The following is a 21,359-nucleotide window of genomic DNA, read 5'->3' as shown; positions in this document are numbered from 1 at the left end:
AGAGAGAGATACAAACGAAATTACAAAGTATCCAGTCAAAGTATGGAGAGTCCCAGAAAAAAAGGAACTGGAATCATCACGCCGACGGGGTCCTCTTATGGCTCCAGTGATGTCATGCGGAGCCGCATACGGAGCCATTGCATCATGACAACCTCATCGGCGTGGCGAGCTATGAAAAAATTCCATGGAATGCCGGCGGAGGGGATAATCATAAGGTGAGGAATCATAAGGTGAGGAATCCGCAGATAGATATTTCCATCAGAAAGTGTGTTTTAAAGGGAACTCTGTAAACTGCACTGTGCTTACCCACTACCACACAGTTATCATCATTATTAAAATAGGGAATAATATATTTTTTTAAACTGGGGGTGGAATAAGATGGGTTTCCAAGTTAGTTAAAGGAAAAATTAAAAGGTGCAACCCCAACGTGTCCTTGTTGTGAAAGGGATTTGTGCCACTTTCTCTCAACTTTCGGCTGAAGCAGTTGGTCAGCAAAAAGGAAGACCTAATATAGTTAATGCAAACACCAGCCATTCTTTTCTAGCGCTTCTGCCTCTTGTAATCAATGCCAACAGCCTTTATGCTGTAGCACCAAAGATCCACAAAAAGCATGCATAAAGACAAACTGCACAAATACTCCGCGAAATGGTCTGGCACCTTTCAAATCCCATATAATAAGGAGCCATATAGAGAATCGAGCTAAAACAGAGTGTAAAACACATAAAAAAATGTATTTCTTAAATCATTCCACTCCAGTCGCACAGGGCAGGTTTAGGTAGCCACTTTCTGACAATTTTAGAAAATGTTAATAGTTTATGGTCTTAAACTATAGTCTATTTAAAGGACTTGAGCATCTGCATGAGCAATATACACCAGAGAAAAAACTCCCTTTTGAAATGGATGTATCTCCAGCACATCATAACTTTATTCTGAATTGCTGATCAAAATAAAGAACACCAATTGGTCCCACGTCTAACATGCACAATAATTCAGAAAATCCACAAACCTCTCCTGTCTGCAATATTTACGCATTTTTGCAACTTCCACTGATGACTGCTACTGGACACTTGCACAATGTGAAATTCTTTCACGCCAGCGTCACTCTGTAAATAAAAAATTTAAAAAGGATGTTATGAATGTTGGCATCTACAACCATAAAAACCTCCTTGCATGCAAAGCAAACATTGTGAAATAAAAGTATATCTAAGAACAATTTAGAACAAAACACCGTCACTGTCATTTAAAGCTTGCTTAAAATAGAACATTTAGGCCTTTATTTCAAGTATCATTAACATACCGATGTGTTAAAAAAAATTTAGGTTCTGTATAAATAATAACCTGCTTACCTTTCGAAATGCTCCTTCAGGTGGATGGATAATCCATCTAACCGCAGTGACCCTAGATAATTTTGATAAAAAGTTGAAGGCTAATTGTATTATTTTCCCTATAGTGAATATCAAGTGATTGCAATTAAGTTTTTTTAACAGTATGCCCATGATGATCGGTCTGCGACCCGAAATGCATTGGGAGGTTAGAGATTCTTTTTATATGTTTCCAAGACTGATGCAACTACAGCAATCCTGAATGTTAAAAGAATATGCTGATGAACACATTCGAACATTTGAATCTATGAATGTTTTCAAATTAGCTAATAAAAATAATTTGCTGAAAAAGAATATAAAAGTGAGGCAAGTTTGTCAGAAATACTTTTTAAAAGATGTAACCTATGGGCAATATGAAATGCAGTGCTTCTTGAGACTGAGAAGTATGTTGGTGCTATCAGCTTGATATTTGTATGATATTGTGTTCACAGGACACACCAAGACATCAAGGTAGAGATGAATGTGGTTTAAAAATTGATAAGTGAAGTGTTTTTTTCCAGACTTTCAAACTGGTCCATCCTCCTTCGCCTTCCTTTTTAAAACTGCCTGGAACGAGTAAACAAAGGCCAGCTGACAACAACACCTTGTCATGTTACCCAAGAAACAGGCTACAGGCACCAAATGGTTAGGACAAGGACATACCAACTTTCTAAAAGTGTCATTTTCAGAATTGTGACTTTAAAACCGTCTTTACAGTTAAGAGGGTTTTAAGTTATAATTCCTCAGACACCAAACATGACTTTCCTACCTGCTTCTAATCAAACGTTATCAGTTAACAAATGTAATAAGGTAATTATCCTATGGGAGAGGTCTCCTTGCCATAGTGATAGATGAGTGGAGTTTTTGGGAGGTTTTCACTACTAGGACCAGTAAAAGTACATGTCCAACATTTTAAATTCAATGCCTCCTGCCCTATGAGCTCTTTAGGAGCTACCCTAGTGGTGACTCATATATTAAAGAGGAAGGTTTAGGCCTGTAAAAAGGTTTATTTTGCAAGGTGAACGCAGGCTGAATTGGCAGGTTTGAGACGTGTTTAAAAAGGCTACTTTACGTGAGTGGTGCAATATATTCGCTAGGCCCACTAGCAATACTTAATTCACAGGCCCTGGGAATATGCAGTACCACTGTACTAGGGACCTCACGAGTAAATTAAATCAACTAATTAGGTGTAAGCCAATTTTACCATATTTAGAGAGAGCACAAGCCTTTTAGCACTGGCTAGCAGTGGTTAAGTGTGCGGAGTCCTAAAGCCAACAAAAAGGGGTTCAGAAAACAGATGAGGTGAATGCAAAAAGTTTGTGGGTGACCCTGTAAAGAGGGCTAGGTCCAACAGAGGAAAAGTAAACTTTACCAGTGCTTTAACATATGCTTCAGTCAAAGCTTTCTGATCAGCCTGATCATCCTTGCACCAGGCCACAAACTTTGCCCAGCGGCAAGAATAGGTTGACTTTGTGAATGGGCGCCAAGCAACTAAAATCAGGTCTACCACTTCTGTAGGCAGGCAGACCACTCAGCTGGTTCCACTCAATGTCCAGACATCAAAATGGAGGATGTGAAAGTTTGGGCAGAGAATCCTGTCCTGTTCTTAGAAGAGCAAGCCGTTCAGAAGAAGTAGATGGAGCAGAGGTCTGACAGTTACCCTCAACATTTTGGAGTTTTAGGCTCTCTTCTTGGCCTTCTTAGGAACTCAAGGAAAACTGTGGCATAAGCAGAAACACGTAAAGGAGATCAGAGTCACATGAAAGCAGAAGCTTGTCACCAGGAGCTAAGAAAAAGACCTTGCTTAACTGCCACTGACTGGGTATAATGGAATAGTGTTGATATTCTACTCCTTAAATGAGCAGTGTCAGCTTTCCAGCCTTTTTAAGCTCCAACCTATTAGGCTATATTGCTCCTATTTCCTTTCACCCTTCCCTTAAAACAAGTTTTGTGAAATAGTTTTCTTTAGTTCACTATGCTGTATACAGTGACTTTTTCTCTGCTTTGAATAATTATGATTCTTTTTTTTTGTTTTAAGACAACTGGTGAAACTTAGCCAATATTACCATTTTATAGGCTGTCAAACATTTAATAATAAATAAAGAAAATTGTTCTTCTAAAAGAAAGTACATATATTTTTCTATAAAAAGAGCTCCGGGATCCAGCACTACGGAGTGACAATTCAGTGCTTACCACTACTATGAAGATTTATGTGTAGGAGAATACCTATGATCCTCTTGAGGGAAGAGGTGTGGGCAGCGGCCAGGGCGACGGACGCCAGAACACAGGGGCTCACAGTTCGATCCCCGTGCCGGCAGCAGGTCAGCCCAGCACCATGTGACTCTGGGCAATAGCTCGCTTAATCTTCCTGACAGCCTCCAGCGCCTTGACGCCTTTGGGTATTTGTTTGCTCTTTACAAATACTGGATTAATTAGTGCATGCCAACCTCTAATGGTTGGTGGTCGGCAGTGCAAAAGATTCCTTCCTCAATATATTTTGAATATAACTGTAAAAAAATACTTTTTCTAAAGTATATTCCACCAATGCATATCTTTAACAGGGTATAATGGCCGACTTAATGTCATATTTAATATTGCCACACTTCAGCATGATTAAAGCTATTCCTTTCTATACCCAGATAAAAAAACTTTACCAAACTACAATTCCGAAAGCACATTTAATACAAAGGCTTCCTTTTTAACCAGGAGCTTCTTTGAACCTGCTATCATCAATTTATTTATAACTTTATTCACAGGTAGAAGCCCTTGCTCAATGGGAAAATGTTCCTTGCTCAATGGGAAAATGTTCTTTTAACTGTTAAAGTACATTTAAAAGAGTACCTTTTTTGTGTGGTTATTTTTTCCCCTTTGTATTTTACAGAAAAACACTTTGTCTGAAATTTCCCAATTTTTCACTAAACTCACGTGCCCTAAAGAGGCAACTTGAGCGATCAGGGAAATCATTTTCAACCCAAAGGCCTTGAATAGAAGTATTTATGAATAATCTTCAAATAACCAGTTGAATTTAAGTATAACCTCCTTTACCTTCGTCAGCTGCATTTATGTTCTATCTGATTACGCCTACCTCTGAAGTACATCTACAGGAAAGTCAAACATTATACCATTTTAGTAACAATAAATTGGTGGTGAGTTGGTGACAACTAGGACATCCATCTCCAAAGACCTTTAACTAAGATGCTGAATAATTTGTCTACCATAAAGCCTACTGTATTCTCTCAACATACACAGAAATCTTTGTGACCTTATACGTGGGAAGCCTATCAAGACTTCATACTACCATAAAATAGCAATGGCAATCCCTTTTCTCCAGTGCTCAATTTGTGCTTGTGGTTGTGAGTGGTGGGAGCAAGCATGCATTTTGAGAGAGCCTGAAATACTTCTTATCAACAGACACAGAGAAAAAGAGATATGCAGTAAAAGGAGAAAATACAAAAATGTGAAAACAGTAAAATAGTGTCAATGGCAGGAAGCAAGGGTGAACAAGCATTGGTACATGCAAAAGGTTTCACTTATGTGATTAATAATACCCTATTTTTTAAAGTAAGTTTTAACTTGGATGGATTTTCCAAAATCTGTGACCTGTGTAAGAAATGCATTTTTATTCAAGAAGAACATAAGAGCCATCTGCCTAGAGCGCACCAAGAAGACTCAAATCTCAGAAGTGGGCTAACCTGTTCAGGTTGACATGCAATCAGCCACCTAGGCTAGCAGTATCCCAACTTTTCTTGCATGAAAGATGTTAACTCAACTACGACTTGTCTACCAGGCTGGTTGCTATGTCTCCAGTTAGCCACATACTACAACCCTGCCCTTGTTTCCTACCTCCTGCCAGTGGTTCTACTCCCGTAATCTTCGTCACCGTGCTGGGATTCTAAAGAGACTTTTGGGTCGTGTGTACAATTATGTACTTAAAACAAATACCAACAAGTAAACAAACTGAGCAGATGACTGACTTAGTTCAATGACAACAATGCCGGCCCGTTCTGTGGAGTCAGCTGTGTAGCATTCGTCCCTTGCATACACTTCTGAAGTCAATCACCTAATGTAAGAAAGAGAGAGGGAGAGAAGAGAGAGAAAAGGAAGAAGCCTGAGAGAGGGGTAAGAGAATGAAATTGAAAGACAGATGAATAGAGAACAAGCAACAGCTCTAAGGAAGGAGAAAGAGAAAATAGCTCAATAACTAGCGAGAAATGCAGGGTCATAGCGATTGGAGGTGTAGTGCGAATAACTATTATATTTAAATGTTGAGATACAGAGATGGAGAGAAAGGTGGACAAAGGAGTGAGGGGTATAAAGGAAAAGAAAGGGAGGGTATCAAGTGAGATGAGAGGAATATAGAGCGAAGGAGATTGCGGGGAAAACCAAAAGAAAGAAAGAAAGAAAGAAAAAAGTTCACCTGAGAAGAGATTGTGGAAGCCTTTTTATAATTAGTCTCCAACACGGATCAGCTGCCCAGCCTTTTGCTACTAAAAAACATACCAAAGGCCTGAAGAACACGCACAGAAGAGAATTACCTGATCTAGTTTTACTGTAAGTCAGCTACCATCGAAATGCAAGGCTTGCTCAAAGACATCATCCACACAGCACATGATGCTAACTTAGCCACAGACATTTGGCTAGACTATATTTAGAAGTGGCAAAGGTTCTGTGTGCCTGATTGGACAAATATTACAAATCTTGTAGATAACATTTACCGTTAATAGTACATAGCATTAGCTTGGGAAGTCCCAACTGTCACAATCAAAGGAAAAGTAGGTAGCAAAAGCCCCACCACCTCGCACCATACAGGTTTCGCGCAGTGATGGCCTCTTCTGATTGGCCTGTTTTATAATTGTGTAACGTGCCAAGTCCGATGATGTGCAGGAGACGCCCCAGTCCATTATTTCTGAGAAAGTGTCTTAATCTTTAACTTTCACTGGACATGTATTACATAAATCATAACACCCTTTCTTTGTGGTTTGCAAGAATAAACGTTTGTGTGAGACTTCCACTTGTTGGACATTCGGCTTCCAGCTGTCTGTCCCCGTGCCACACATAATACATTCTCTCTTTTAGTGTTTACAGAGTGTGTGTTTATTTAATGTAGGTTTCTACAATATAAATACAGATCTCTAGAGCTGTAGGGAGAAACAGCGGGACAGTCAAATAGTCAGTAAATTCAAATATAAAGTGAGTGCAGCAAATCAAAACCACTTTGCATTAAACTGATACAAAATGGTACCCCAAAAAGTCATCAGGAGCCAACAGTTGCTGCCACAGAAGTCCCGCGCAAAGACCTTGGAGAAGGGTCTTTGATATGTCACCGGGTAAACGTTGGCAAGGATACTTCAGTAAAACCAATTAAACACTTCTGGAGTTTAAATATTAATCATCAATCAATGTTTTTAACACATTGCCCCAATCTTACACTGGTAGCTATGTTCTGTGTGAACTTAACCCAGTACCTTGTTTGATGCAGCCCCCTGGAGTCTTTACCTATACATGTGGCTGATCATGGTAACTTCCCCATAAGAGCAGCGAGCTTGCAAGCCTAGCACTTTCAGAGAATTTTTGTCTTGTGCCCAAACCATATCTTCACGCCAGATAAGACACCGGCAGCTGTGGCAACCTCTGGCTTTAGATGCCCAATAGTGACACAGGCTAACAAATCACATTAAACAAATGACAAGTTCATACATTACCATGATAAACCACCTGAACGCAGAGGTGCGCAAGATACACAGAGGTACACTTACCACAGTGTTTCGGAGGCGAGGGAGGAGATGGCAGCTACCGGTATATCACAGGGATGCAGGGTGTCTCATGTAAAAAGACTAGACAATGACTAGGGAAAAAGAGGTAAGGGTACTGAAAGTGCCCTGGGGGTACCGCAGTGGTTTTGGCATGACAGGAAACCAGGATGAGCCTCAAAAAAGGCAGAATGAAAGAATGATGGAGGTCTCTCTGGCAGTGGCCCAGCATGCAAAACCCAGGGGCGGTGCTCAGGGTTGAAAGAGAGGCTTAGAGAACGATGCGTTCCAAGAAATAAATAAATAAAAGTTACAGCACAGAGTGAAACAGAAAGAATAGAAAAAAAATGAAAGACAACGGACGAGACAGTAAACAAAACATTTTGACTAATCAATTAGGCCTCCTAACACAAATGCCAGCATTTGAAAAACAAGAGCAGAACAAGCACTCTGCAGGCAAAGCCTAAAGAAAAGAGTTACACAAAAGCGGATGAAAATAGTAATTGGGCCATAGGACACTGATAAGAGAAGCACAGTAGAGGAACAACAGGAACTAGTATGCTACAACCAATAGAAACGGAGAAAAAGTAAGTAGCAAGCACATCAACCAATGAAAAGATTTATATTAAATAGAGTAGATTTCACAAGCACAGCGCTGCGCAGGTGAAACCTAAAAACAAGATCCAAGAGTAAGTTAAAGAGGCAGGAAGTGCTGGATGGTGGAAGAAAGAGGATTGTGATGTAATCAAGATTAAAGAGCCTTTGCATTTGAAAACTTTTACATTCATCAAACACCTGAAGTGAGCCCCTAGGAAAAACTTTGGGTGTCTCCACTTATGGCTTATTTATGCTACAAATTAGGCACTGTTTGTCTCTCAGTGTGGGGAAGGGGAGGAAGCAAGTGCAATGGGCAGGCTTTTAGGAACATTACTCACATATAAGCAACTGAAAAAAGTTACACTTTAAACAGTATAATATTTCCCTCAGTAGCAGATGAATTCTTAGCTCTAGCTATTGGTATAAGCACCTTTTGACTCAACTGCAATTCAGTGATTTAGACTGCACTTAAGTGCATCAAATGACATCAACAGCACTACAAATCAATGTTTTGATATTGGATCACCACTTGCCAGCCCCCAGTCGCACTTTACTATGAACCTGGGTATTTGCTCAATATTTACGGCTTTTTAGTGTTTAACATAGGACTCCAAACAATGATGAATGAATGTCAATTCCTTTATTTGAGGACTCAATTGTTTGTTAGTTCTTCTTTCCTGTGTATGAATTCAATTTAATTTGTAGTTTATTCTGAACAAAGTTTCTCATACCCAAAGCAGTTTGAGTCCTATGACCCCTTCATTAGGGGTCTCTAAAAATAACTATATGTAAACACTTTTTGGTTGTGGAGTACAAACACTTATAGGTGAACCCCCTCTTTCATTGGACACCAATGGTGTCCATTGAAAGATGGTGATGGAGAGTGTTGACTTTATACACTTAGAATATGTTATTAAAATGTATACCGCGCACGAATACCAAGCGGTGTCTTGGCACTAACAGTCCTGAAGCGAGCTGGAGCACTATTCATTGAATAACCAGATCTTAAGGGCTTTTCTGAAAGATGTCAAAGAAGGGAGACTTCTGATGGAAATGGGGAGGGTATTCCAGAGCTTTGTAGCACCAACTGTGAAGCTTCTGCCACCCCAGTTAGACTTACAAAATCTCAGAGAGAGCATCAGTTTTGCCGCTTCTGACCAGAGGCATCTGTTTGGAGAGTACCAATGCAGTGGCCGCCTCAAAAACTTAGGAAGGGTACCATGTAGCACCTTATATGTGATGCATAACGCCTTGAACTTATTACAACTCTTGACTGGAAACCAATGCAGTCTCCGAAGATGCGTTCCCACTGATTGAAATTTGGGGATCCCCAGCAGGAACCATGCAGCAGCATTCTGGATCATCTGAAGATTATGTAACTGCTTCTCAGGTTTACCGAAATAGAGCCCATTTCAATAATCCAGTTTGGAAAGGACTAAGGATGTAACTACAGTTTTCCTGATCTCTGCTGAGAACAAAGGTAAGATTTTCTTAATAGCCTGGAGTAGAAATAAATTGGACGAAGAAACTGTATGACTCGAGCTTCAAAGTTCAGTTTCTCATCTATAATCACTCACAGATTTTTTAGCTTTAGGGACAGGGATAGATACTGCTCCCAGTTTGTTCGGCAACCAAATCTGAGACCAGCTGAGGGAGTACTTGCCTAACAGGATTATCTCTGTTTTTCCTGAGTTAAGCTTGAGGCAGTGCGAGCTCATCCATGAATTGACTGCCAGCATGCAAACCCTAAATCTTTTTACGGAGGGCATGATGTTTTTTACAGACAGACAGGAAAATTGGAGTGTCGTCCACATAGGATGTTAATGCCATCCCAAAGGATCTGATTAGTGCAGCCAATTCAGATATGTATACATTAAAAAGTGTAGAGCTCATAGAGGATCCCTGAGGGAACCCATACAGGAAAGTTAAGGACGGGGAGGTGTAGTTGCCCAAGGCAACTGATTGTATCCTGTCGTATAGAAAAGAGGAAACCAATGCTAACGCCTCATCCGTAATGCCAAGAGTATTCAGACGGTTAAGTAGCAGCTTATGGTTGACCATGTCGAACGGTGCCGACAGGTTGAGCAGAATAAGGGTCGCAGTGCCTCCTGCATCTAAAACTGCTCTGATTTCATCTGTAGCTTTTATTAGGGCTGTTTCGGTGCTATGCTCTGAATCCGAATTAGGACTCGTCCAGAACACTGTATTCATGTAAATATATTGTAAACTGGTTATTCATGACTTTCTCCACCAGTTTAGCTAGAAGTGGAAGACACGAGATAGGCCTATAATTATTTGGATCAGATGCATCAAGGTCAGACTTTTTTAGAAGGTGCAAAATCGGTGCGCTCTTCCAAATGTAGGGGAAAACACCTTCTGTAAACATTGAGTTAAAAATGAAGGTTAGGCTAGGGCCAAGAATCTCAGGGACTTGTTTGAATGTTGTGTGAGGGAAGGGATCATGGGGAGAGCCTGATTTGGTCATTAGAATATGAGTTATCATCCACGGTTACTGATCTAAATTCAGGAAAGGCAGGAGCACTCGGGGGTCACCGCTTTACTAAATCATAAGTATCCGACCTTGCCCTATTATCAAATGTAATATAGATTTGTTCCACTTTTTTTTCAGGGAGTGTGGCCAGTTTAGTCACCTCCCGAAAGAGCTCTTTAGAGGAAGTGTCTGCCTCCTTGATTTGTTTAGCGAAATAAGAACGTTTTTATGTCAATATCAGATTTTTATAATCAGCGAATAAAATCTTGTACTCGACAAGTTCATGTTCGTTATAGTTTGATCTCCAACATCTCTCTGGTCTTCTACACTCTTCTTTTTTAGTTCTAAAGTTGTCAGAAAACCAGGGAGTTGATGGGGTTATCCTATTACTTGAGTTTTTTTAAGGGGAGCTATATTATTGGCAGTCAACATGAGCCACTGATTAAAATGAATGGAGGCGTGTTCCACCTGTTCAGGTAGTTTTGTTTGCGAGCGTGAAAGCTGGAGACTACGCACGTTGTTATCTATCTATTTCCAATAGGTTTTTTGATATTCTATTTAATGTCCACAGCCATGAAGAAGTCGAGGTGCTACTGACCTATCAATGAAACGCGTGTTGGCTGACAAGTTCTATGCTGATTATACTATTTGCCTTTCATTTGATAAGTCATATTGGATTGCTTCTCTATTGGAATATGAATTGGCAGTGTTACTCACCACTAAGCCCGGTGTGAAGATTTGGATTACACCTCCTGGGCTTGAACTGATAAATTGGATTAAAGTGGACTACTACCTCAAGATTACTCTATTTATGACTGTTTTTCAAACACTTGAGTTCTCAGATTGGTTTGTTGTCATTATTGCCCTTCGTGTGTGTGTGTGTGTGTGTGTATATATATATATATATATATATATATATATATATATATATACACACACACATATACACATACACTGTTTCAGTCCCTACTACACTAATAATGCAATAAACCTGGTAAAGAGTGTGAGGAATTAAGAATACAGTGCTTACGCGTTTGACCATTAAATGACCTCATTGCTTTAAGGAGTACTTGTGCATTATGCCTTCAAGGTGTAACCACCACTTCACATGTCATATGCTCAATATATGTCAGTGCTGGCAGCACACACTTATTGTGTGTGCATTGTTCAAGGTACAGAAACCTCAAAAAGTAAAATAAAAATACAGTTATTGTGTCATGCACCCACTGATAAATAACACCTGCAGTGCTAGTATGAGAAACATCTCATTGCCAAAGCAAATACGTCAAACCATTGTGTAACTATGCCTTTGAAATACCTGCATTTACCGACATGCACGTGTGGTTAAAGGTGGTCTGAGATTGACTGTGCTAGTGTATGTGAAATAACTAGAGCAACTGTTTATTTGAAATACCCAAATTATACTGGATCATAAAATTAGACACGTATTTTGGCAGAAAAGTTACTTGCCTTCGGTAATGATATATCTTTTAGAGACTTAGTCTAGCCTCAGATTTCTTAACTTTTGAATTCTCCACAAGCGTCAGACTGGATCCGGAAATTTTTCAACAGTACCTCTGCGCACCAGGGGATGGCGTCATATGGCTCCATGATGATGCTGACTCTGACATCAGAGGAGCCATATAAGCCCCCTCCGGTGCGTGGATATCAGTTTCTTCTGTGAAACCTTCCACGCCAGAACGCAGAGCCACTAACGAAACTGGCTGTGGAAACAGTGTGCCAAAAAGACCAAAATCTTTGAAACAATAATTGGAAAGTAGCAATAAATCGTAAATCAACACCAGCAAAGGACTTTAAGGAAAAGACTAAATGAATTAATGAAGCACAAGCTACGTGAAACCGTGCGCACTGGTACATAAACCAGGCTTGCAAAAGAAAACACCTCTCTCTCTATCAGTCACTCACAAATAGAATGAACAGTATGGCAATTCCAGAAATAAACGTATGAGGAAAGACTACATGGTTTGTTGAGTCGCACCACTACATGACACAGTGAACACTGGAGTATAAAACCAGTACTGAAAAGGAGAATAACCCCTACATCATAGGTCGTTCGCAGAGCAGCAGAGCAGGGAGGATGGCTACGGTGTTAAGGAATCTGCGGCTAGACTATGTCTCTACCAGATACACTGTCACCGATGGGAAGTAACTTTTCCATCTGATAGAGACATTTAGCCTAACCACAGATTCTTTAACTTTTAATTAAATACAATAGCTATACCCCACCTGGAGGTGGGCCCACAAACCAGTCCTACACCAAGGGTCTCAGAGAGGACCAGCTATAACTTTGGGTACCTAGGTGTATACAAAACACCTTTGCAAATGTGTACATGTAATGCCCAATGAACGTGTACATGAATATACATATCCCATTCATAAAAGGACCAGTAAAGAAGACACTCACGGTCTCCTAACCAGAGACAGGCAAAAATATTGCTACATAATCTGCACCCTTACAAAGAGCAGAATTATATTCAAATATACAACCAGAAAGCCTGCCTGTACATAATAGAAATACACACTCCTAAAACATAAACAGAACACTGAATGGAAAGACCTAAAAGACATATATCTGGTGACGTTATACAGCAAAAAGCATATAATAATGCAGTTTTGAGCAAAATTACAAAACAAGAGGAGCCTTCTGTACTGGATCATCTCCCCTAAACAACAAACGTTGAAAAAAGGGAACAGGGCTAAGGGTCTGAGACCCCGGACTGTCCCTAAACCTACGCAAGGCAGCATCTGCATGGGCACCAAACAAATGAATGCCATCAAACGGCATGTCAATTAAAACTGACTGAACTGCCTCTGAAAATCCAGTACAGAAAAGTCAAGCTCGCCAGAGTAGTGCCACAGAAGACGCCATAGCTCGACCAATCGAATCAGTGGTGTCCATTCCACACCTATTCATTAAACTAGCCGCCTGTTGTCCATCCGAAATCAATTGACTCAGTTAGTTCCTATTAGCCTCGGAAACAATGGCAATAGCTTTTGCAACAAATCCCATGAGGCATGAGAAAAACATCCAAGGACGCAAGTTGTGCTAATGGAAAATTAACGATGCACTGGTGGAAGAGAACATACGTTTTCCACAGGAGTCTTGCTTTCGGGAATCTTTGTCAATCGGAGTATGAGGAAGACTATCCACATTGTGGGAAGCTGTGGCGGCCTGAACCACAAAACTGTGGTGTGTCGGTTGAGGAAGAAGGCAAACAGGATCATCCGGGGTAGGGCGGTGCTTGTGGGCAATAGCATGGTCCACAGAAGCACAAGCATCAGGTCTATTTCGGTTAAAAACCCATAAAAGATACAGCCATACAAGTCGTGTTTAGTACATTCTGGCATGCAAAACAACATTCAAGTGAATTTTAAAACAAGTTACAATTAGGAATGGCTGGAATTGACATGGTAATAAGAACATACAAAAGGGTGTAAATGAAACAATTGCCAAATTATTCATGATTATGATGCCTCCAGCAATTCGTAACAGAATAAAAACCCATGACTAAAGTGCAAATGCATTCAAGTAATCTTATGTGAGACAGACCCGGAGTTTACAATCTAAGCATAACACACACAGTTAATAAAAACATATTAAAATCACCATTATTCATAATCAAACAGCGATGACAAAGTTAAAAAAGGCGTTGAGTATTACTACACGGATGACTATTTACAATATAAAAAAAAAACTATGCCAATTGATCTTGTGTAAGCGGTTTGTCACATTTTTGCCTCTCGGGGCTAGGCAAGGGGATTAACAATGCCCTTGCAAGCGAAATAGGGTCTAGGATCTGATTTCAATATGGGCAAGGCCACTTTGGAGTTTCGAGTTCCAAGTTGTCTGTACACTGGAGCTAGCTATTTGCTCCTAGGTTTCGCATAGGCTGTACAAGCAAAGAGAACATGGCTTATCGATTCATGTGAGCAAGACCAACAGGGGGAACCCTTGGGTTGAGATTTTTTAATCAACCAAGAATTTGTGAAAGCATTAATTGGTAGGCTACCGTGCTTGAATTGAATATAAAATTTCCTATCGGCTGGGACCTTGATGAGATCAAAATAACTTTCTATAAGACGGCTGATTTTCAAGTCTCTAAAAGCTTCTGTTTGACTGCACTGTTTGATTTTAGAAAATGTGTTCTGCTCAACCCATGCCCAATATAATAATTTGACCTGGCATTTAGTGTAGGTTGGTGGGCAGCCAGTGTCGTGCTTTGGGAAACCAATGTTGGACCAAAGGCTATTTATGTGTTTGATTCAGCTAATCTTTTTTGTGTTATCCAGAGGGCAAACCTCACTGAAAGCTGCAGCAAAATTGAGGATAGAAGCTCAGCTACTTGATTGATATACAAAGAGAAGAGGGTTGGGGCTAAGACACAGCCCAGGTGGATCCACCGCTGTATCTTGATGGGTTCGGAAATTTGACCCTAGTTACCCCATCTTCCACAGGCAAAATTATCTTCATGCAACCTAATTAGGAGTTGCAGAATTCCTAAGGGCATTTCCATGTCCCTGAGCACCCGCCACAAAAGATCCCTGGTAACAAGGTTGAAGGATGTTTTTAGGTCTATAAAAGCTAGATATAGACTACCCTTGCCCAATAAAACCATCTTCCAATGTAGCATGACAAGATGAAAAACTTGGTCAGTAGCGCCGGGCTTCCGTCGAAAGCCGGCTTGGAGTGGAGAGAGGATGTGATTCTTATTCATCCAATCCTGTATCTTAACTAGGAGAGAACGGCAGAAGACCTTTTTGGCACAATCGATCAAGCTGATCAGGCAGTAGTTTGAGGGCTTCGACCTGCCGCCGTTCTTAAAAATGGGGATTACTGCGGCCCCTTTCCATGACTCTGGAATCATTCCCCCGCCAGCGATGTTATTGGACAGTATCGTGAGGTAAGTTGCCCAGTTTCCCCTATCTGTGCAAAAGAAGTCACCAGGGATACCATCCGGGCCCAGGCTTTTGCTGGTAAAATTGCCTCTAGGGAGGTCAAAATTTCCTCTCTGGTCGGAGGTCATGGATTAGAGGATACAGTTCTGTATTTTTGGGACAATGGCATTGATGTGGACGTTGCATTGCTTGGACTTTCATTTGTGAAAAGAGACTCGGGATTCGGGGGGGGGGTCGTAGGGGGGCTCGGGGTTTGAGGCTTCGGAGAGATAATGACATGCCTGTTCTAGTGTTTCGCACTGAAAATGCTAATACAAATATTAAAAAAAAATAATAATTCCTCTCTGGTAAACGAGAGGCTACATACTGGCTGACCTATGTCAAGTAGCATTGGAGCTCTGTCTTGGGTACAGGTAATGGAATACAGAGCACTGAAGTGGTTTTGCCACACCAGATCAAAGATGTTGTTGGCCAAAGGAGGAGGGAGATCTTTCAAAATTGCCCTTAGACAAAAGTGACCAAAACATCTTTCTGTCTGGGTGCAAGATGGCCTCCCCAAGTTCTTCCCATCTCCTTTCATCCAACTCTCTCTTAGCTTTGTTTTGTGCCTGTTTTTAGTGCCTCCTTAATTCATGTGTCAGGGGAATATCCCAATTTCTGATGGCTGCAAACAAGCTCCTTCTTAGTACCCTGCACTCCTTGTTAAACCACAGATTTGTTCCCAATGGTCTCCCCTGTTTTGGCCTGGCCCTGTGTGATTGAACATGAACATTTCTGGCCGGATGTTTGAAGAACTCAGTATGTAGAGCACTACAGCTAGCCTGTGGAATCAGTTGATTTGGCGCAGATAGTGTCCCCAAATGTGTTTCTATATAATTTTTTTTATCAATTTAAGCTTTTCATCATCTGCCATGTTTGCAGGCCATTTAAGCCGTTGTTTGTCGTTTGAAGGGATTACCTACTTGGTGCTGAGTGAAGTGAATGCAGCCCTCCCATTTTCGCCCCATGGATGCTCAACAGTCAGGCTGAGAAGATTGTGTTCAGTATCGCAAGACGGGATGATAACCATGTCTTGTACTAAAGGCCATAGTGTAAGATCCACAAGTATGTAATCTATCCGGCTCGACCCATTTGGCCCGATGAAGTTTATCCCCCTCCTTTGTCGGAGCTGGTTCTACCTTTGGTGGCCCTTGGCCTATGTTCCAAAGTTATGGCATTCAGTTGCAGGGCTGCTTGCGACCACTGTTTTATAGGAAGAAGCTCCTATGATGGTACCAGCCACATTTTACCCTCCTCATTCACTTCATAGGAGTCTGCCCAATCGAGTGGTTCATAAGTAACATTAAAGTCTCCACCAACTATGAGAGGGTGACTGTTGTGCTTTGCATCCAGTATCTCATCCAGGGCCTAGAGAGTTGGGGAACTACCTCCTCTAGAACTCCTGCCATAGACATGGTAAATGTCGATGCTCTTACCTTTGCCGTTTAATAATCTAATCCCCAAGGATATCTGGGCTGTGGTGAACAGCTCCTAAATATCATAGTTAAGTGAAATATTAATTAAGATGAGCAGCACATCTAACGGCCGGCCATGTTTTGAAGTAATTGCTGGTTTATGAAATGTCATAAACCCTGGAAATAATGTAGGGGTCAGGCTCCAATTTGCCTGAAATATGCAGATCTCATGTTGGTTAATGTGCTCGAGCCAATGGGGGCGATCAAGCTTCCCCCTTATGCCCGCCACGGTCCATGAAACTATTTTCAACATCCTAATGTCTATCATCAGGGAGGGAGTGGGACAGTTGATTCTGTCACATGGGTTTGTAGGTAGATAGATGTGTCTGTGTCTGGCCTGCAAGTGATCTCCCATTAGTGAAATTAGGACTGTGGCTGATGCAGGCTGTAGGTTAAATATCATTGGCTCATTGCCTTGGGAAGGGCCCTCCTGATGAATGTGCAATGTAGAAGAGGTAAAGTCACAATCTACATTAGAAAGGTGCACGGGATCCTGAATGACTTCGACGGGTAGTAAGTCATTCTGGGACAGAGTTAAGAGAGGGGAGTCCCTAAGGGGCAACAGAGCAGCTTTAGCAGGTTCAGCCAAGCAAGGGATGTTCAACTTCAGTTGGATGTTTGTAGCAGGTGGTGGGCAGGTTCTAGCTTCCAGCTTCCAGGGCTACTAAGTTGTGCACTAGATGTTTACTAGCTGGAGTAAGCTCTATTGCGTCAACAGTGCTGTGGATTAAGACGCATCTTTTTGGCCGCACAATATCGTTCCTTATGATAGATCTGCATCCCCTAGTGTGCCTCATCCAATGTAGGGCTTTATTTATTAAGGCTTCAACATTCTCGTGTTTAGTGCTATTGCAGTCACCCTTAGGAACATTGGTCATATAAATAGTTGTATACAGGGGAGCAGTATAGATAGAGTGTAGCGGTTGGCGAAATAGAGGCACCATACCACAGCCTGTGTTCGATCACGGTGGTGCTTGCTCTGCCAACATCCATAGCCCCACTGGGCCCAGAGGAGTGTCCCTGTATTCCCACCCTGGTCCCTCCTGGTACCTGCCATGAGCGGTTGCTAGAATGCTAGGAGCCCTATCATTGAGGCCAGAAGAGCCAAACAGAGATACAGGATTAATATTCAAAGCATTATGATGGGTTTGCATGCAGTGGGGGGGGGTTGCAGACCTCAACAATGGATTTATGTTAATATTTGAAATGGGCACAGGTGGAGAAGACTTGGATCTACTACATTCTTCTAATTTAAGGTACAACCTTGACATTAATGCAGTCAACGTCTCAATTGTACCTTTTAGGGCTACTATTGTCCTCTGTAGATCTAAATTAGAGGATGAGGGTTCGCTAGCTGCCGACCTTCCACCCTGAGAGGAGCTTGTATTGAGCCTATTGTCTACTGTGCTTGTGGGTTCCGAGTCTGTTGTGCGTATATGTACATCATTTGTGGAGGATTGCTCTGCAAGAGGTGCAAAGCGATTACTCAGGAGGAGATCAGCTAACCTGACGCGTTCGGACGTGCAGGCTTCACTCAATGGCCTACAGGGGAGCTCTTTTGGGGCTTCCGGGTCTATCATTGGGTGCGTCTTACTGACCACTTTTTAAAAATATGCTTGGTATATTCCCGTACCCTGTATTAGTAGGCACAACAGAAGTATGTGCTTAAGAGGCCATATAGGTGGGGGCAGGAGTGTCAGTAGATGGTGCGGGTGTCGTAAGCAGGCCCTCACAGTCTGCGATAATATTATCAATGCGATTTAGCACATTCACACCATGCACCCCTTCCCTCCCGAGGTCAGGGCTTGAGTTCTGGGTCCGTTTCTTTGTTTTTTACTTCACTGCGTCTCCCAACCCGCCCTCAGTCACTTTCCTTTTCCCCATGTCGACAAGTTAATACTGCAGTGAGAGTTAAGTGCAATTTGACAATAGGGGACAATGTACAACTTAGAAGATCGATGGCGTGCAGTACCTTAGCGGAGAGACAGTCCAAGTCCTCAAACCGCAGATTTCAGGGGAGTGGTCCAGCCCAGCTTCCTCTGGTTAGCAGGACGGGCCTGCCCTTGGCCCGGGCGCAGTCAGGGCACGGCCCGTGCCACGGGATAACTGGCGCTTTTAAACGTTGTGGCAGCTCCTCCCTCCTGGGAGACCGGTGACTGGTAGCTTGTGGGGTTTGGAGTCCCCTTCTGCGTGGGCAGCAGCGTCAGAAAGTACGGCGTCCCGTGCCGCGGGATAACTGTGGTGCTTTTGAGCACTGTGGCAGCTCTTCCCTCCTGGGAGACTGGTGACCGGTGTGGTTTGGAGACCCATCCTGCGTGGGCAGCAGCGGCAGAAAGTATGGCGTTCCGCGCCGCGGAATAACTGTGGTGCTTTTAAGCGCTGTGGCAGCGCCTCTCTCCTGGGAGACTGGTGACTGGTGGCTTGTGGAGTTTGGAGCCCCCTTCTGCGTTTGGCAGCAGTGGCAGAAAGTATGGCGTCAGTCAAATATCATATAATGCCTCACAAAATGATAGCCCTGGCTCAATCGCTGACTGACCCAGAAAAAGAACTTCAACGAGGGGGTCTGTAGATTTCTCCACCAAAGGTAGAGACAAATGTAAAATATTAGCCACCCTTTTTAATCAACAAGTTACTTACCTTCAGTAACACATTATCTGTTAGAGACTCTATCTAGCTGCAGATTCCTTACTTTTGCATTTCTCAGGAGTCAGGCTGGATCCGGAAACTTTTGCTGAGCAATACCCCTTGCGCGCGACGACGGATGGCTCCATTCAGTTCCGCGTGATGTTGTCGGCAGCGTTAGGACGCTGCGGTGCCTATATAGGCGCCACCCAGGGGCGCAGACGTCAGTACTTTTCCTACTTTCCACGCCAGAAGAGCAGAGCCACGAAGTAGCGGACGTATTCGTGTGCAAAACTAGGGCCCTGAAAAAAGAGAACAACCCTAGCCCTACAATATCAGTCCACAAAGCGGGGAGGCATTGGTGGGGCTGTAAGGAATCTGCAGCTAGATGGAGTCTCTATCAGATAATGCGTTACCGAAGGTAAGTAACTTGCTCATCTGATAGAGACTTCTATCTGGAGATTCCTTACCTCTGAATCAGATACGTGTGCAAAGATGGCCACATCGCTGCCTGAAAGATGTCTTGAACTGGGACACCCCGAGCCAAGGCCGTAGTCGCAGCCTTTCCCCTGGTAGAATGGGCTCTTAATCCCTCAGGCAGCTGCTTATTAGCCAAGACATAAAAAATCTTGATGCAGAGAATGACCAGTGAGAGATGGTTCTTTTCTGCACTTCCCTTCCCTTGCCTTCTTTGCTTCCACATACCCCACAAAGAGTTAGTCATCCACCCGGAATTCTTTTGTGCGATCAAGGTAGAACGACAACGCTCTTTTTGGGTCCAGTCAGTGGAGACAGTCCTCTTCCTTGGAGGGTTGCAGGGGAGCAAAGAAGGTGGGCAAAGTGATGGGCTGACCCAGATGTAATGGGGTCGCAACCTTTGGCAAAAAGGATGCCCTGGTGGGAAGCACCACCTTGTCCAGAAAGAACATAAGTTATGGAGTCGAGCTGGATAGCACCTGCAACTAACTCACTCTCCGAACCGATGTAATCGCCACTAAGAAGGCTAGTTTGAATGTCAACAGCCAGAAGGGACAATTATGCAAAGGCTCAAAGGGACCACACATCAGTTTAGTGACTACCAAACTAAGGTCCTACAGTTGCATAACAAAGAGCGTGGGAGGAAATAAGTGAGCCAGCCCCATAACAAATCTATTTACAATAGGAGATTTAACGAGAGAGGGTTGGTTAGCAGCCGCAAAAAAGCAGACAGAGCAGAAAGATAACGCTTGAGAGTTCCCAAGGCAGAGAACTGCTGGGCAGAGGTTAGAATGAATACAAGGACAGTAGATAGAGAAGCAGAAAGAGGGTCAATGGACCTTTCTGTACAGTATAATAAAAAATTTCTGCCAACGGCAGGCGTATACCGTCTTAGTGGAGGGCCGCCTGATTAGCGTTACAGACTTCGGGAGGAAGGTCAAAGGTTATCAACTGTCACTGCTCAATCTCCACACATGGAGGCACAGAGTTGACTGGTTCGGGTGGCGAACCCTCTCCTGCTGCTGCGACGGAAGATCCTCCCGAAGGGCCAGCCTGATCAGAGGATCGAGACTCATTCTCAGAAGCTCTGGATACCAGACTCTCCGCGTCCAGTCCGGAGCCACAAGAATGATTTGCGCCCTGTTGCTCCTGTTCTTCTCCAGAACCCTGGGTAGGATTGTTATGGGCAGAAAGGAGTACAACAGGCCTGAGCTCCACTCACGATCAAAAGCGTTGCTGAGCGATAGCCACCTTGGAAATTCCAGAATGCAGTACTTCTGACACTGTGCGTTCTCTTCGGAGGCGAACAAATCTAACCAAGGTTCTCCCCACTGCTGAAAGAGACCTTACGCCACCTCCGACTGGAGACGCCATTCGTGATCTGCTAGGCATCGAGGGCTGAGTTTGTCCGCCCTGGCGTTCAGAGAACCTGCTAAGTGTTAAACCACCAGGGTTAAGCCCTGCTGTTCCAGCCATGTCCAGAGAAGCAGGGAATCTCGACAACGGATCTCCGACCCCACCCCACCCTGTTTGTTGCAGTGCCACATGGCGGTGGTGTTGTCTGTGAACACCTGCAGTAGCTTCCCCGTGACAGAGGGAAGAAATGCTTTGAAAGCCAACCGAATCGCTC

At 42.8% G+C, this 21,359-nt stretch overlaps 1 protein-coding gene across 4 annotated transcripts in view; it reads right to left on the bottom strand.

Moving 5' to 3' along the window:
* TRAPPC8 (trafficking protein particle complex subunit 8) overlaps positions 1-21,359 on the bottom strand; it is a 1,467,367-nt gene that overhangs the window by 339,792 nt on the left and 1,106,216 nt on the right. For all 4 annotated transcript variants that reach the window (XM_078687367.1, XM_078687364.1, XM_078687365.1 and 1 more), the window contains one exon: positions 1,007-1,103. In XM_078687367.1, the coding sequence (XP_078543493.1) occupies positions 1,007-1,103 (97 nt within the window). The remainder of the gene's footprint in view (positions 1-1,006; positions 1,104-21,359) is intronic.

The sequence above is a fragment of the Lissotriton helveticus genome, chromosome 4_1 (assembly GCF_964261635.1).
Source record: "Lissotriton helveticus chromosome 4_1, aLisHel1.1, whole genome shotgun sequence".
Lineage (NCBI taxonomy): Eukaryota > Metazoa > Chordata > Amphibia > Caudata > Salamandridae > Lissotriton > Lissotriton helveticus.
Note: the sequence above shows the minus strand (reverse complement) of the source record. Positions and strands in the feature narration are given on the sequence as shown.